Here is a 15322-nt window from a genome sequence, read left to right as displayed (position 1 = left end):
CTTCCATAATTGTTAGATTCTGTCATGTGTTTGCATGTCTTCCAGTGTCCATATACAACATATTACGTTAAAAAAACAAAATGGCTCTTCATATGCTGTACACTTCCTTATCGAAAAATTCCACAGCTGTGCTATAAAATGTGAGCCAGCAGGTAGCTCAGCCTCATTACTCGGAGTACGAAGGGGAACAAAAGACACGGATAACTCATCTGCTGCCAATATGTCTCGCTATATATTTTCCATAATCACCCTTCCTTCTCTCTTTGGATTTGCCATTTCCTGTCTTTCCTCCAAGCATGCTGTGGCTCGAAGACATGGAGACATCATGATTGGAGGGATATTTTCCATTCATGATGGAGTTAATCATTTATTGGAGCGCCCTTATGCTGATGAATTCGCCTGTGAAGGGTAAGTGCTGAAAATTTTGAAAATAAAATACATTTTAAAAAGCACATTATTGTCTTTTGTTTTTCAAACCATAAAACTTTACAATAACATGAATATTAATTGTTCTCTAACGTTACTTAGAAATTGAGTTTTATCCTTGTTTGCCAAGAGATTAGCAAACTGGCTGGACATATTCTAAATATCACCATATAGTTAAACATTTTGAAAAAATCTAAGGATTATAAGAACTGTAGTTTTTTTTTAATTTATTGAATAACCAATAAAATTAATTTTTTTTTCAAAGGATCCATCTCTCAGTCCAGTTCACCATAAGGTTTTTTGTAAAGTACATCACAGGGATTTTTTTTATATATATATATATATATATAGCCGAAACTTTTGCAAGTCTATCTCATATATTAGTTTCACCTTTTAAGTTGCATTAGTGAAATAAATGAACTTTGCACGATATTCTAATTATTCGAGTTTCACCTGTATATATATATAACCCCCCTCTGCCAATCCCTGCACTGGCTTCCGCTCGCCCAAAGGATAAAATTCAAAATATTAACAATCGCTTAGAAAGCCATCCACAATTCTGCCCCCAGATATATCTCAAACCTTGTCTCAAAATATAACCCTAACCATCCCCTTTGCTCCTTCCAAGACCTCCTGCTTTCCAGCTCCCTTGTCATCCCCTCCCATACTCACCTCCAAGTCTTCTCTAGGGTCTCTCCCATCCTCTGGTACTCTTTACCCCAACCTGTCCATCTATCTCCCACCTTGACTGCCTTTAGGCGATCCCTAAAGCCTCATCTCTTCAGGGAAGCCTATGCCACCTCAACCTAACCACTGAGCCATCATGTTCTCAAACAATTCATCCCCACACAGCTACCTCCTCCTGTATCACTTGCCCCTCCCTTTTAGACTGTATGCCCTCACAGGCAGGGCCCTCCTTACCATCTTGTCTTGAATCATATTGTGATTGTAATGTCTTCCTTATAGTGTAAAGCGCTGCGCAAACTGTTGGCGCTATACAAATCCTGTATAATAATAATAATAATAATATATATATATAAATATATTTTTGACGAAACAAATGAAAACAAAAAACATTTCCATTCGCTTTATCAAAGAACACTAATTTTTCTGCTGTTTCAGGTTCGGAGGCCACCGAATCCAAAACCGCACACTGAAAATGCAGAATGTGCGGCGGCCATGTCGGCCACCATTGCGTTCTGCACTTGTGCGCCGCCATCTTTGAGTGGTATACACCAAGATGGCGGCGCCCGTATGTTCGGGCACCGCCATTTTGTTGCATACCAAGATATACTCAAAGATGGTGGTGCGCCTGCGCAGAACGTGGCGGCGGCCAATATGGCCACCACGCGTTTTGCAAATGAATTTATGTATGCCCGAATAAAGTTTTAGAATATTCGGGCATATAATACATTCGCTATTTATGATTCGGACAAACTGTCGAATCAACTGAATTTCGTCGATTTGAAGGTTCGTCCGAATCCGAATGCAGATGTCGAACTCAGACTATGAATATCAGTTTACGCTATTGCACTCTGTAAGAGGGATAGTCACAACCCAGGAGCAAAATCGGAAAACAGAATATGTGTTCTACATATTTACTTGACTAAAAAACAAAATATTTGTGAATGCAATTTTTTCTCTACCTTAACAAAATGAAAAAAATTGTTATGACATTTTTTTTTACAGATTAGTAAACTCATAAAGTATGATTTTTTTGAAGTATAGATAGATAGATAGATAGATAGATAGATAGATAGATAGATAGATAGATAGATAGATAGATAGGATTTTTACTTAAAATAAGTAGTTAACATTGGCTGCCTTGACACTTAGAGCTTGGCTTTCTAATATGAAAGCCCAGAACTGACTGCATGTTGACAGTCTCTGCCTAGCTAACTTAGCCAGATGTCCCGTCTCTGCTAGGAGAAAGGGAGAGGTAACTGACATATTCATCTGGATGTCACAACACTCCTTAAAACTCAACCGTTCAAAAACAGAGCTCATGAAATTTCCTCCTGCCCGTGCACCTTCCCCCAACTTTTCCCTTGAGATTGTTAATACAACTATCCACCCCTCCCCCCCATGCCAAGGTCCTATCTGTCATCCTTGACTCGGACCTCACCTTTCTTCCCCACATCCAATCCCTATCCAAATCCTGCCACCTTCACCTTCGTAACATCTCCAAAATACGCCCCTTCATCACCAATGAAACTGCAAAATTACTAAATTACTCACTTGTTATATCTCGTCTTGACTATTGCAACTCCCTCCTCATTGACCTTCCACTACACAGGCTCCTCCCCCTTTAGTCTATCATGAATGCAGCTGCTACACTCATTCACCTAACCAACCGATCAGTGTCTGCAACCCCGTCTGCCGATCCCTGCACTGGCTTCCATCCTCCACCCTCCTCTGCCGATCCCTGCACTGGCTTTCAATAGCCCAGAGGATAAAATTCAAAATATTAACAGTCACTTACAAGCCATCCACAACTCTGCCCCCGGCTATATCTCAAACCTGGTCTTAAAGTGTCACCCTAACCGTCCCCGCCACTATTCAAAGGACCACCAGCTTTCCGGCTCCCTCATCAACTCCTCCCAAGCTCGCCTCCAGGACTTCACTAGAGTCTCTCCCATCCTATGGAACTCACTACCCCAACCTGTCCGTCTATCTCCCACACTGACTGCCTTTAGGCGATCCCTTAAGACTCATCTCTTCAGGGAAGCCTATGCCACCTCAACCTAACCACTGAACAATCACTTTCTCAAAGAATTCATCCACACACAGCTACCTCCTCATGTATCACTTGCCCCTCCCTTTTAGATTGTAAGCCCTCACGGGCAGGGCCCTCCTTACCATCTTGTTTTTAATCATATTGTGATTGTTATGTCTTCCTTCTATTGTAAAGCGCTGCGCAAACTGTTGGCGCTATATAAATCTTGTATAATATTAATAATAGGTTTACATCTTCAAGTCATTTTGCTGCATTTGTGTTCTGATCTCCTGGCTATTCAGGTTTGTATCATAAATTGCCACCTAAAAGAGGGGCAAAGCTGCCTTGTGGCATTGAAGTCCTTGGTTTAGTTCATATCAGAGAGTTCATATGTTTGTTAATGTTGATACCTGTGGTAGACTGATCACTGACATCTAGGACTAACCAACCTTATCATTCATTTTTCCTGTGTCTGCACCAGGTTGCAGTTACGAACCATGGTCGATGTCTTGTCCATGATCTATACAATCGAGAAGATTAACAATTCCCCTCTATTGCAAGGAATCAAACTGGGCTATGAGATCTATGACTCGTGTTCTGACCCCCTCAAAGCTGTTCAGTCAGCATTGAGGTTATTGCCAGAGATCTTCGAAATAAACAACTCAACGCACTGCAATGGAACAGAGGTCATCCCAACCGTTAAAGCTGTTATAGGGGAGGTGTTTTCTGAGAATTCCATCGCCATTGGAAGAATACTGAGCAGTTACTTCATACCACAGGTAATTCTATACTTCTGTCTGTCAGATGTACACAAAAGGTATCCAGTGCATGGATGGTGATGATCATATTGATAGTGATTACTATGATAATGATGAAGATGACGATGAATATAGACAAGATTCTGACCATGTAGAAGATATTAATGATAAGGTTAGTGATACTCAGGTGACAAAGATTGTGGCCATACTTGTCATGAAGGTGATAGTTAGAGTTAACTGGATCAATTCACCTGTACTGGAAATCAGTCCGGATCAGGCAGAATTCTGTTGACCAACTATTCATAGTACCCAGTAACCCAAACTATCCAGCAAGCATGCCTCACTCTGAGCAGGTCAAAGATTCCAGAGAAGCCTTCACAGGTCCACTTTTTAGTCAGAAGGTTGACACTGGAATAAAGAAGTCTCCTTATTATTGTAATTTTTTTTTTTTAAGCTTTGCGGTGCGTACATCGTGAAACAATCCCCTGTAAACTTGCACACATTTTATTACACATGTGCAAAGACTAAAAATTTGTTTCAGACGAAATGAACGGAAACTAAAAAAGTTTTCATTACTTTCGTCAAGCAAAACACATTTTTATGCTATTTTGGATTTGGCAACCAGTGCATTCTGCGAGGAGGTGGCGCATGGCGTCACATGACACCGCGCACGGCATCGGGTGACATCACACATCTATTGGGGGGGGGGGGCACAACTAGCCACGGCTCTGACCCCACTCAATGTTTACCTACCAGTTCACATGCCCCTGCATCGCTCTCTCCCTAATAACATTGGGCTGGGACTTTACTTCTACGGTTGGGCTGAGATCACTCCACCTGGCAGTACTGGCTTCATTTCAGTACTAGGTGCTGGAACGCAAAGAGTGTCCCAGAAACCGGAATTCAACTGCAAAGTGCCTAACAGGTGGCAGACCCTGCCCAGGAAGCAGCAAGATGCAGAGAGAGTGAGCCGGTGATCCACATGAGGCTTGCTGGCTGTCTGTTGGGTACCAGGGCTGTAGAAGACAGTCAGTCCAGGCTTCTGAGGGCTCAGTACACATTGTGGATGTTCTTTGGGAAGAAGGAGGGGCTGCAACCTTCAGGGCAGAGAGAAAGGGGGAAGACAAACACTGATATTCCCACCACCTGGTGTATTTGTCCTGGTGTCCACTGTCACCAGAACAGCAAAAGACGGAACATTTTCCATTGGGGACAGTTGTTCCAATGATAACTGTCTAAGATGTAATTTCTCTCAATTGAGACATTTTCTCTCACTTCCTGTTTACAGAACATAAAATGAAGCGAAATTGCCACAGATGAACAAAAACCCTGACAGGGATTTTTTTAACCATTTCCTTACACCCTTTAAAAGTTCCTTCTTTTTCTTACAGATAAGTGGCACATCATCGGCTGACATTCTAAGTGATGAAATGAGATATCCATCTTTTGTTCGCACCATTCCGCGAGACTATTTTCAAACTCGAGCAATCATGGATCTGATCAAAACATTCAGATGGAACTGGATTGGAATTATTGCAAGCGACGATGATTACGGACACTCCGCTATCAATTCTCTGAATATGCTTTTTAATGACAGCGGAATATGTTCTGACTTTTTGTGGACAGTCCCATCCTACGTGAATAATCCTTCCATGAAGTATCACTTAAACAATGTCATCAGTGATGTCAAGACCAGTACAACCAAGGTGATAATCATCTTTGCAAAGGGCCCTGTTGTAGCTGAGCTATTTAAAGAAGCCATCCATCAGAATATATCTAGAACTTGGATTGCAAGTGACAGTTGGATCAACTCCAACCTAGTAGCCAGTATGAAAGGAATTGAAAAGGTGGGCACAATATTTGGATTCATGTTTAGGAATGGTCTAGTTCCTGGACTAGAAGACTATCTTAGAAACCTTTATCCCTCCAGCAATGGAACAACAAATGAGGTTCTTGATGAATATAAAACACTTCGATTTGGATGCACAGAGGAGTATAGAGAATATCTAAAGTGTTTGAACTCTACTTCCAAAAATTGCTCTGTTCCTGAATTAGAGGTGGATAAATCCCCCATAGCCTGCACAGTAGAAGATGTCTTTCTGCAAAATGATGATTACTTGGTACAGAATATAGAAACTGTATATTCCACATCGATGGCTGTTACAGCTGCAGTTCAAGCGCTGAAGAATACATACTGCAGAAATGGAACTTGTGACAAGAATCTCCAAGTCTCCCCGCGTGAGGTTAGTAAATGAAACAGAACCTGCACGATACTGTTTATCTTTAGGGATGAGATACATTCCACCAAAGTATGTTCTCCTTAAACCTCACTCATCAACCACCAGCTAGACTAACAAGGGGGCTCCTGGTAGCTCAATATGAGTAGAGTTCACATTAGAGGACTACAGTCCCTGTTCATTTCCTGACCAAAGGACCACTTTACAAGCTCTATAAGTCCTCAAATCAGTACGGTGGGGGTCAATACTGATACAGGCATGCTGCGGTATGAACATAATTAGAGATGCACCGATAACATTTTTTCAAGACCAAGTACAAGTACCAATACTTTTCCTCAAGTACTTGTTGATACCAATTACCAATACCTATTTTTAATGTCATGTAACATTTAACCTAAAACAATACAGACTAATTATTTAGGACAGTGGTGGAGCACCAAGGCCCAGTTGCAGCTGCAACTGCTATGACCCTGGTAGTTCTGCCACTGACTCCAAGCTGTAGGGGGACTACAAATCCTAGCAATACATTATGCAGCATTGCAGAATACCACCAGCTATAGAATACTACAAATCCCAGCAATCCATTATACAGCAATGCAGGATACCATCAGTTTAGAGGACTACAATTCCCAGCAAAACATTATACAGCAATGTAGAATAATATGAAGTTACATACTCTGTGTTGTTCACTGGGGTTGTGCAGGGTCTCAGGGGGCCGTGTGTGGTCTGACCAGGGCTGAGCGCAGTCTCACCAGGGATGTGCAGTGTCTGACCAGGACTCCGTGCAGTGTCACAAGGGCTGTGTGCGGCGTCTCACCAGGGCTGTGCATTTTCCCCAGGCCTGTGCATTCTCAGCAGAGCTGTGCATTCTCACCTGGGCTGTGCATTCTCACTAGAGCTGTGTGCAGCGTCTCAACAGGGCTGTGCATTCTCATCAATGCTGTGTGCAATGTCTCCCCAGGGCTGTGCATTATCACCAATGTTATGTGCAGCTTCTCCCTAGGACTATGCATTCTCACCAGGGCTGAGCATTCTCACCAGGTCTGTGTGCAGTGTCTCTCCAGGGCTGTGTGGAGCATCTCACCAGGCTCTTCAGTGTCTCACGGGTGCGGGCAATGGGGCAGAGGAGAAGGAGGCAATGCGCGGCCAGACCGGCGCAGTAAAAGGCAGCTGCTGTGAGGTCCCCACAAGACTGCCGAGATCCCCAGCAAGCATGGGACCTCATGCATCCGAACCCATTTCAAAATTTAAAGCGCTGCTGCAGCCTACACCTGTGTTCTGGAGTTTTTATTATTTATGGAGGTATCCTTGCACTTCATCCCAACTAATCTGGTTCTTCAGAAGGCAAAAAAGCTGTTTCATAGGTTAAAAGGAGTTTAGGGATCACGGGGAGGTCCACCAATTTAACATAAAAGCTTTAAAAGTAGAAAAAGCTTCAGATTATTCATTATCCTTGAATCTTGGTGCAAAGTAAACTGGCCAGGTTCTCCTCGCCTTTATTTCTTGCATATGAGACACTGCAACCACCACATCAGGCACTAACAGTCATGAACATCAAAAATTCTAAAAACCCAAAACTTCAACCACAGCAGTCTGTGAACCCAGTTGAGAGTTCTACCCCCCAATTTATTGTTGACCCGTCAGGAAAGAAAGCTATAGAAAATTGTTTTTGGATGGACAAAGACGACCACAAAACATTTTTTTCTCAGTTAACAGGAAAATGCTTGAAACCACCGTCATTTATTGTCACTGTCCTCGTGTCCAGGTGACAACAGACATGTGGGACCCATCGCAATCCTGACCGGATCAAACCCTGGAAATTCTGGTGGGTGCTAAAATGACAGCGGATGCCTCCGCAAATCAAATTCAAGACATGAAAAGTCACTAGCACTCCAGCATGGATTGTAGTCAATATTTATTAACTGCTATAGTGTCACATCATTCAAAGCATTGATCACACTATAGCAGTCAATAAATATGGACTACAATCCACGCCGGACTGCTAGTGACGTTTCCTGTCCTGGTGACAACAGATTCCCCTAATTTCTTCAAAAAGACAAGAAGTGAGTTGTTGTTTTCCAAAACTGTCAGCAAAAGTCCCGGTCTGCGCATGCGCAGCGGAGAACGAACACGCGCATGCACAGTCGGCAGTGACGTGCGGAAATCCGCGCCAAGTGGCGCACAGGAAGTGACGTCATAGATAGATTCACGGCCCTATTTAAACCCAGCTCAAACGCCCACTAGTTGCTGGTTTGTCTTTCAAGTTTGTGTGTGCTCCGTGTATCCTGTTTTGCCTGATCCTGTATTCTCCTGATCTCCCTGGATTGTGACTCGTTCCTGTTTTGCCGACTATCCTTGCTTGCTGCCTGCATTTTTGACCTCGGACTGTGTTCTGGATATTCTTTTGCCTGCTCCTTATTGTACCGCATCGGATCTCCTGGCTATTGACCCCGGCTTTTGACATCGATTACTGGATCTACCAAAAGCCCTCGTGCCACTCATTGTCCGCCTGGCCTTTGTCCCCAATCTCAAAGGCCACAAGACACGGGGTGCAAGTGGAGCCTCCTCATACCTTCGGTCTCAACACCAGGTACCTAATAAAAACGGACAAAAATGTACCTACTCGCCACGTCTGCATGTTTTACTGTATGTTCTGAATTGTAGGCAGGTGATTTGCTGTTTCCCTTACTTGTAGTAAAAATTATCTGTGCATAGAAATGTAGTATATGAGTGTGTAAATGATTGAAAAGGCTTTTCATACGTCATTTTTGTTTTCCAGCTCCTTGCAGAACTAAAGAACAACAGCTTTAGCTACAATGGTGAAACCTTCCACTTTAATTCATTTGGTGAAGTGCTGTGTAGCTATGATTTGATCAATTGGCAAATCAAAAATGACAATGTTAAAATGATCACTGTTGGGCAGTATGACACAGTCAATCAAAATATAACCATCAACCAAAGTCTTCTTGTTTGGAACAACGCCAACAGCTCGGTATGTAATATATATGTGAAAAAAACACAAAATCATTCATATTTCATATAATCCCAGACTGGTTTAGTATACTGTTCTCTAGTTTTATTATAGGCTATGGCTATAATAGAGGGTAGGGGGTAAGAGGTTTAGGGTTAACCTTAACCTAACCTTAAAGGGTCAGTTCTCCCAAAGCTCTAGATTTCGGTTTTGGTCATATGTTGGAGTGTAAAAGTGTATGTAGTATAACATTATTTTTTTGTTTCGTATAGAAGGTTTACAGGTGAAGTTTAATCTGCCTTTCTTGGTTCATCCCTACCTCTTTGATCAACATGCTAATGACATTTTAAATGGTATATATTTTCATGACTTTATATTAAACCCAGTGATGTCATCCATGGGGCTCTGTTCTTCTCTTTGCAATGTGGTCAGATTATGACTGGTGGGAGGGGGCTGTACATAGCTTCGTGAAAAAAATCAGACTGGGAGAACACACTGTTGGCTTCAGCTGCCATTGTGATGTGCTGAGCTTTTGGTGTGTCCCTGTGCCTTTAAGGAGGAATGGGCTGCCTCCAGGAGTACCTGAACCCAATTCATCCTTTGCTATATATGCTCCAAGATGGAGGCTCTCATAGATTAGAGTTAGGACCACAATATACACAGGGGCCCTGACGAGACAGTGTGGCTTCCACTTATATTGCAAAAGCTGTGCAACTATGACCTCTGTTTTTAACGCAAGTTGTGAGACAGTGCAAGTTTTTTGCAGGCTGGCTGGTTAGCATGCTGGGAAATTTTTGTGTTTGTGCTTTGTAAATCCCTTCCACCATTCGCTTTACTATTAAAGCAAGGAATTAATTGTTGAGTGTGGTTGCCATTTGCATCACTTGCCCTAGGTAACACTCACATGTGATGCTGAATTGAAGGAACTGAAATGCAATGATCCAAGCTGGAGGTCGGCTTTAAACCCCCTGGAATGATTTTGCTTCCATTCTTGCACCAGAAACACAACAGACAAGGAGAGGAAAGCCTTTTATTTATTTATTACAGGTATTTTTATAGCGCCGACAATTTACGCAGCACTTTACATAGTTACACATTCACATCAATCCCTACCCTCAAGGAGCTTACAATCTAAGGTCCCAATCTCACATACATACATGGCCAACTTAGAGAGGAGCCAATTAACCTACCACCAAAGACCACAATACACAGAGGGCACTTGATGAGGTAGTGGGGCTTCCACATATTTGTGAGTTGTGAGACAGTGTAAGCTGGCTGTTAAGTGCGCTGCAAAATTTTTGTGCTGTAGAAAGCCCTTCCACCATCCTTCCACCGAAGATGTTATGAGTTCACCAGCATCTTAGCATTGAATGATACTTTGGTTGCTGTCTAAGAGGTGAATTTCTCCTATTTTGGAGGGATTTTCACTCCTTGTCTATTGTGTTTCTGGGACAAGAACAGAGGGAAAATCTTTCCACAGGGTTTAAAGCTGACCTCCAGCTTGTATCATTGTAATATAGTTCTTTCAATCATGGAGGCTCAGCATCACATGTGGGCAATTGAAGCAATGGCACTCATCAATTTATAATTTGCTTTAAAAGTAAGGTGAACGGTGGTAATAGTGGAAGGGTGGACGTCCAAGCAAACCAAACCAGCTCTGCCTGTGTCCAATGACACAGTGCAACCTGCACAGCATCTTTGGTTGCTAGGAGCTGGGCCATACAGAGTCGTGGGTTGCTGGGATGTAGGCGGGGGCACCATAATATCCAATGGTGCTGTGGGGGCCACCAGCATCTTAGTAACTAATTATACTGTGCATCCCACACATCGTCATTTGTTGCTTGGATGCTAGCAGCTGAACCGCACAGCATCCTTTTTTGCTAGGACACAGATGGGCATACCATGATAACCAGTGATGCTGTAGAGACGCCAGGCTCTTAGCAACCAAAGCATCATTGGATGCTAAGATGCTGGGGATCTCATAACATCTTGTTGTTATGGTGCAACCACATGCATCCTAGCATCCAATGAAAATGTCCAGCTCTGCTATCAGTCAACCAATGATGCTGTGTGAGGTGCACAGTGTTATTGGTTGCTAGCTCACAAATGGAGGTAATGGCAGGTGAGAAAACTGGCCAAATTGCAAGTTTGGCGAACTGTATATAGCCTGGGTTCGAGTCGAACTCATGGTCATGGTCATTCCTGCACATCACCAATATACACTGAGTGGCCAGATTATTATGACCACCTGACGTTTGTAGGCAAATTAGCTATAATTAGCTATAATTTCACGCTGAAGTTGCTAGAGGGCCAGACCATTATAAATAGGGAAGCGGGTTGTTTACCACGACAGTAGAAGTGATTTGTTTCTGCAGATACGGGGAAACAACGCAATTTAACAGCCTTTGAACGTGGGATGATTGTTGGCGCTCTGAGCCATGGAGAGAGTATCGGCAAAACAGCAGAAATCGTTAAAAAAGAGCAGCTGTTGTTAAAGTGTTTAAAGACTGGACTGTCAGCTGAAAATCTGGGTCTGAACGTGCAAATTGTGGCCGTCAGCGACTAGTCAATGTTAGGGCAGAACGGAGAGTGGCAAGACTGGTACAAGACAACAGAAGGGCAACAGTGCAGTGTCAGATTCCTCGCATCATCTTTCAACGAGGCGGCCCAACAAAGTCATCTCGTGGAGTCATCTCGTGGCCCAACAAAGTACTGATGGGGTGGTCATAATAATCTGGCCACTCAGTGTACATTGGTTATTGAAGCTATTAAATGTCACGACAAGTAAAAATCTCACAGACTCACTCGAACCTCAGGACAAAAAATAATTTTTTATACAATAAAGTCTGCCATTACATTTGCTTGTGTACACACAAAATATAGACACTTAGTCCTAGTCTACCTTAAATTACAACTTAATTAAAATAACTAAGGACTGCTTCCACCAGTTAGAACCTCTGGAACACAATGAGCGCTTGGGTCAGTAGTAAGTAATGTCCTGGACAGCTTACAGAGTGCAGTGGTCAGAAGTATGTCAAGTACAACACAGGTTCCAGAATACTCTTATTAGGAGTGTTTAGTATTACAGCACATCATAGAGAATGCAGTGGTCAGAAGTATGTCATGTACAACACAGGTTCCAGAATACACTTATTAGGAGTGTTTAGTATTACAGCACCTCATGGAGAATGCAGTGGTCAGAACTTGAAGTATGCCAAGGGTTAGTATTGTGCAGAGTGGAGAGGAATGAAGTCCATTTGATTGCTCATCAGTGGGAGCTCAGATAAAAATGTTAATGGTGTCAGTGAGGGAGGCTCTACTGTACCACTGACTCCCAGAGACCTCGGGGTCAGAACATTTGAGGCACTCTGCAAGTTGACAGGACCCCCAGGGCACCAGCAAGATACCTTGGCCTTGTGTCCCAGGTGCTGGGGGTCTAGTGATGACCATGTGCAGTTTTAGCATAATGTATTATTGTTAATTTTAGGTTTTAATAAATGTCATTTTTATCCTGCAGGTCCCCTTTTCTAACTGTACAGCAACATGCAAGCCTGGATATTACAAGAAGCATTCATTTATCACCTGCTGCTATGATTGTCTTGCGTGTGCAAACGACACCTATTCTCCTATGCCTGGTAGGTGTATTGGAGGTATTTTAGGCTCATGTTTGAACTTTCAATCTTGGCTCTTGTGGACAGACAGTTCACACACTTCATTTTAATGCCCAAATTGTTGGTGCTGCATTCTACAGTGGCCATGATACAAGTAGAAGTAGGGACAGGTTTGTTAAGGGACAGGTTTGTTCAGAAGAGTTGGGGCTTAATGCAAATGGGACTTGGTGGGAACAAGTGGCATTTCATTACTACTGTGCCACACATCTTATATTCCATTTACATTTCACTTTTCTCACCATTATTTTCAACTAGCAGCTTTTTACAAATTATCAATATTTTTATTATTTCTATTTTCCAGACATGACTGAATGCTTAAAGTGTCCTTCTCATCAGTGGTCAACCAATGGAAGCTCACAATGTGAAAATAAGACAATTCAATATTTAAAGTGGAAGGACCCGTTCGCCATAACATTGGTGACTTTTACTTCATTGGGAATTATTGTCGTGCTCCTGATAGGATTGCTCTTTGTTAAAAATGCCAATAATCCTGCCGTTAAAGCAGCAGGTGGCTACTACGCATACCTCTTGATGGTGTCGCTGATATGCAGCTCTGTCAGCATTGGGCTTTTTGTTGGAGAGCCAAATCATCTAATCTGCCAGATTAGACAGCCATTGTATGGCATCAGCTTCACCATCGCTGTTAACTGCATCCTAATTAAATCTATCTTGATCCTCATGGCTTTTGAGTGTGCCAAAAAGGGAAAGCGGATAGGTAACTTCACCCGCCATCGCTCTGTCATTGTCGTTGCTGTATTAACCGGTGTCCAGGTTGGTATCTGCATATTGTGGCTCATCCTCAAAAGCCCCTCTGTTGCAACCGATAACACCATACATCAATTCATCCTCCTGTATTGTGACGAAGGATCTTACGTGGCCTTTGGCATCATGTTAGGCTACATTGGGTTGCTGGCCTTTACTTGCTTCCTTCTTGCTTACAAGGGGAAGAAACTGCCAGAAAAATACAACGAGGCTCGATGTATCACCTTCAGCATGCTTGTCTACATGTTTGTCTGGACCCTATTTATCCCTGTGTACATGAACTCCAGGGGATTGTACCTCTCTGCTGTGCAAATCGTTGCCATCCTGTCTTCTGTTCTTGCAGTCATAGGCTGCCACCTCTTACCTGCGTGTTATGTTGTAGTGTTCAAACAAAACGACAGGGTCAGCAGGAATAATGGCACCATTGCCTTCTTTAGAGATAAAATCAAAAAGTTTTCCATTTATAGAAATACATTTTCTCAACAGAACTCACCATCTAATGGAATCCAAAGCACCCCATCTGAATGAGAAGGTATAGCCACAAAGTTGTGTTTAAAAGGTCTTTTCAACCAAAACTATTAAGTCTTTGCTAGATAACAGAAAGTCAAAGCACCTGGCAATTTCTTTGGGGCTCAGTTGGAGAGCTCTAGGTTCCCAGGTCTTCACCCCTGTTGCACATAAATAATCTAAACAGTGGTGGATCCAAATTGGGGCAAATAAGATGATGGCACCTGGTCCCCAAAACTTCAGCAGATCGACTGTCGCTTGGAGTCTGTCTCTGTCCTGCAGGAGCTCGGGTACATGCTCCTGTAAGGACAACCTTTATACAGTATTTGAAGGCTTTATTCATAAAGCCTTTATTACATCCTTTCTTGTAATAATATTATTTTTGCATTGTATTTAGAGTAGATCAGTACTTGTCAACCTTTTTTTAGGCATGCCAACCTTTAAAAGTATGCAAAACCTCAAGAGACCCCAGTCTTAAATGTCATAGATTGTAGGGGGGACCCCTTGCAAAAATACACAAAAAAGTGGGTTTCCCTCTTCACATAGAAGTGCCCTCTTCAAATGATGCACTTTCCATGTGCACCAGCTTTAAAGCTGGTTATGAATTGATGAGTGTGTTTGTCATTCGTTTTGCATGTTGTGCTTGCTGTGGGGACACACGGGGGGCTTCAGCTGCCATTGATGTGCGAGGTTCCTTGCATGTTCCTGTACCTTTAAGGAGGTTGGGCTGCCTCCTGGCGAACCTGCACCCAATTCATCCTTTGCAATATATGCTCCCAAATGGGGGTTCTCACAGATTAGAGTTAGGACCACACTATACAGAGGGGCCTTGATGAGGCAGTGTGACTTCCACATATTCTGCAGAAGACGTGCAGCTAAGACCTCTGTTTTTTACCTTAGCGATTAGACAATGTTTTTTTGCAGGCTGCCTGGTGAGTGTGCTGGGAAATGCTTTGCTGTCGTACCCTTCAAATTAAGATCTTCCCCACACCTTCACACCAGAGTCAGCCTTTGCATCAGGAGCCCCCCCCCCCTTCACATCAGGAGCCCCTCTTTTATATCAGAGTCCCCCTTTTCACATTATAGTTCCCCCTTTAAATTAGGAGCACCATTCACCTAGGTTTTCATTCCCCTCATCACATCACCGGTACACTACCACAACATTTTTAGGCACCTGTGAGGAAGCCAAGGGCAGGCACCCTGGTTGAGAAAGGCTGGATTGGATATTTTATATGCATATCAAGGGAGTGTCCCTTGACCAGTACAAAATGCCA

The 15322-nt window shown here is 42.9% G+C and overlaps 1 protein-coding gene across 1 annotated transcript; it reads left to right on the top strand.

Annotated features, from left to right (window-relative positions):
* Positions 1 to 220: 220 nt before the first annotated feature.
* On the top strand, positions 221 to 14069 carry LOC108800778 (G-protein coupled receptor family C group 6 member A-like). Its single transcript, XM_018572778.1, has 6 exons — positions 221 to 408; positions 3624 to 3921; positions 5292 to 6143; positions 8917 to 9129; positions 12626 to 12743; positions 13081 to 14069. The coding sequence occupies exons 1-6, from the start codon at positions 221 to 223 to the stop codon at positions 14067 to 14069; spliced, it is 2658 nt and encodes an 885-aa protein (XP_018428280.1).
* The last annotated feature ends 1253 nt before the right edge of the window (positions 14070 to 15322 follow it).

The sequence above is a fragment of the Nanorana parkeri genome, unplaced genomic scaffold (genome assembly GCF_000935625.1).
Source record: "Nanorana parkeri isolate BGI_ZX_2015 unplaced genomic scaffold, ASM93562v1 scaffold2131, whole genome shotgun sequence".
Taxonomy (NCBI): Eukaryota; Metazoa; Chordata; class Amphibia; order Anura; family Dicroglossidae; genus Nanorana; species Nanorana parkeri.
Note: the sequence above shows the minus strand (reverse complement) of the source record. Positions and strands in the feature narration are given on the sequence as shown.

Coding starts and splice junctions, on each gene's coding strand:
- LOC108800778 (XM_018572778.1), top strand. CDS start 221: ATGTCTCGCTATATATTTTCCATAATCACCCTTCCTTCTCTCTTTGGA. Junction 409..3,623: donor GATGAATTCGCCTGTGAAGG/GTAAGTGCTGAA, acceptor TGTCTGCACCAG/GTTGCAGTTACGAACCATGG. Junction 12,744..13,080: donor CACCTATTCTCCTATGCCTG/GTAGGTGTATTG, acceptor TCTATTTTCCAG/ACATGACTGAATGCTTAAAG.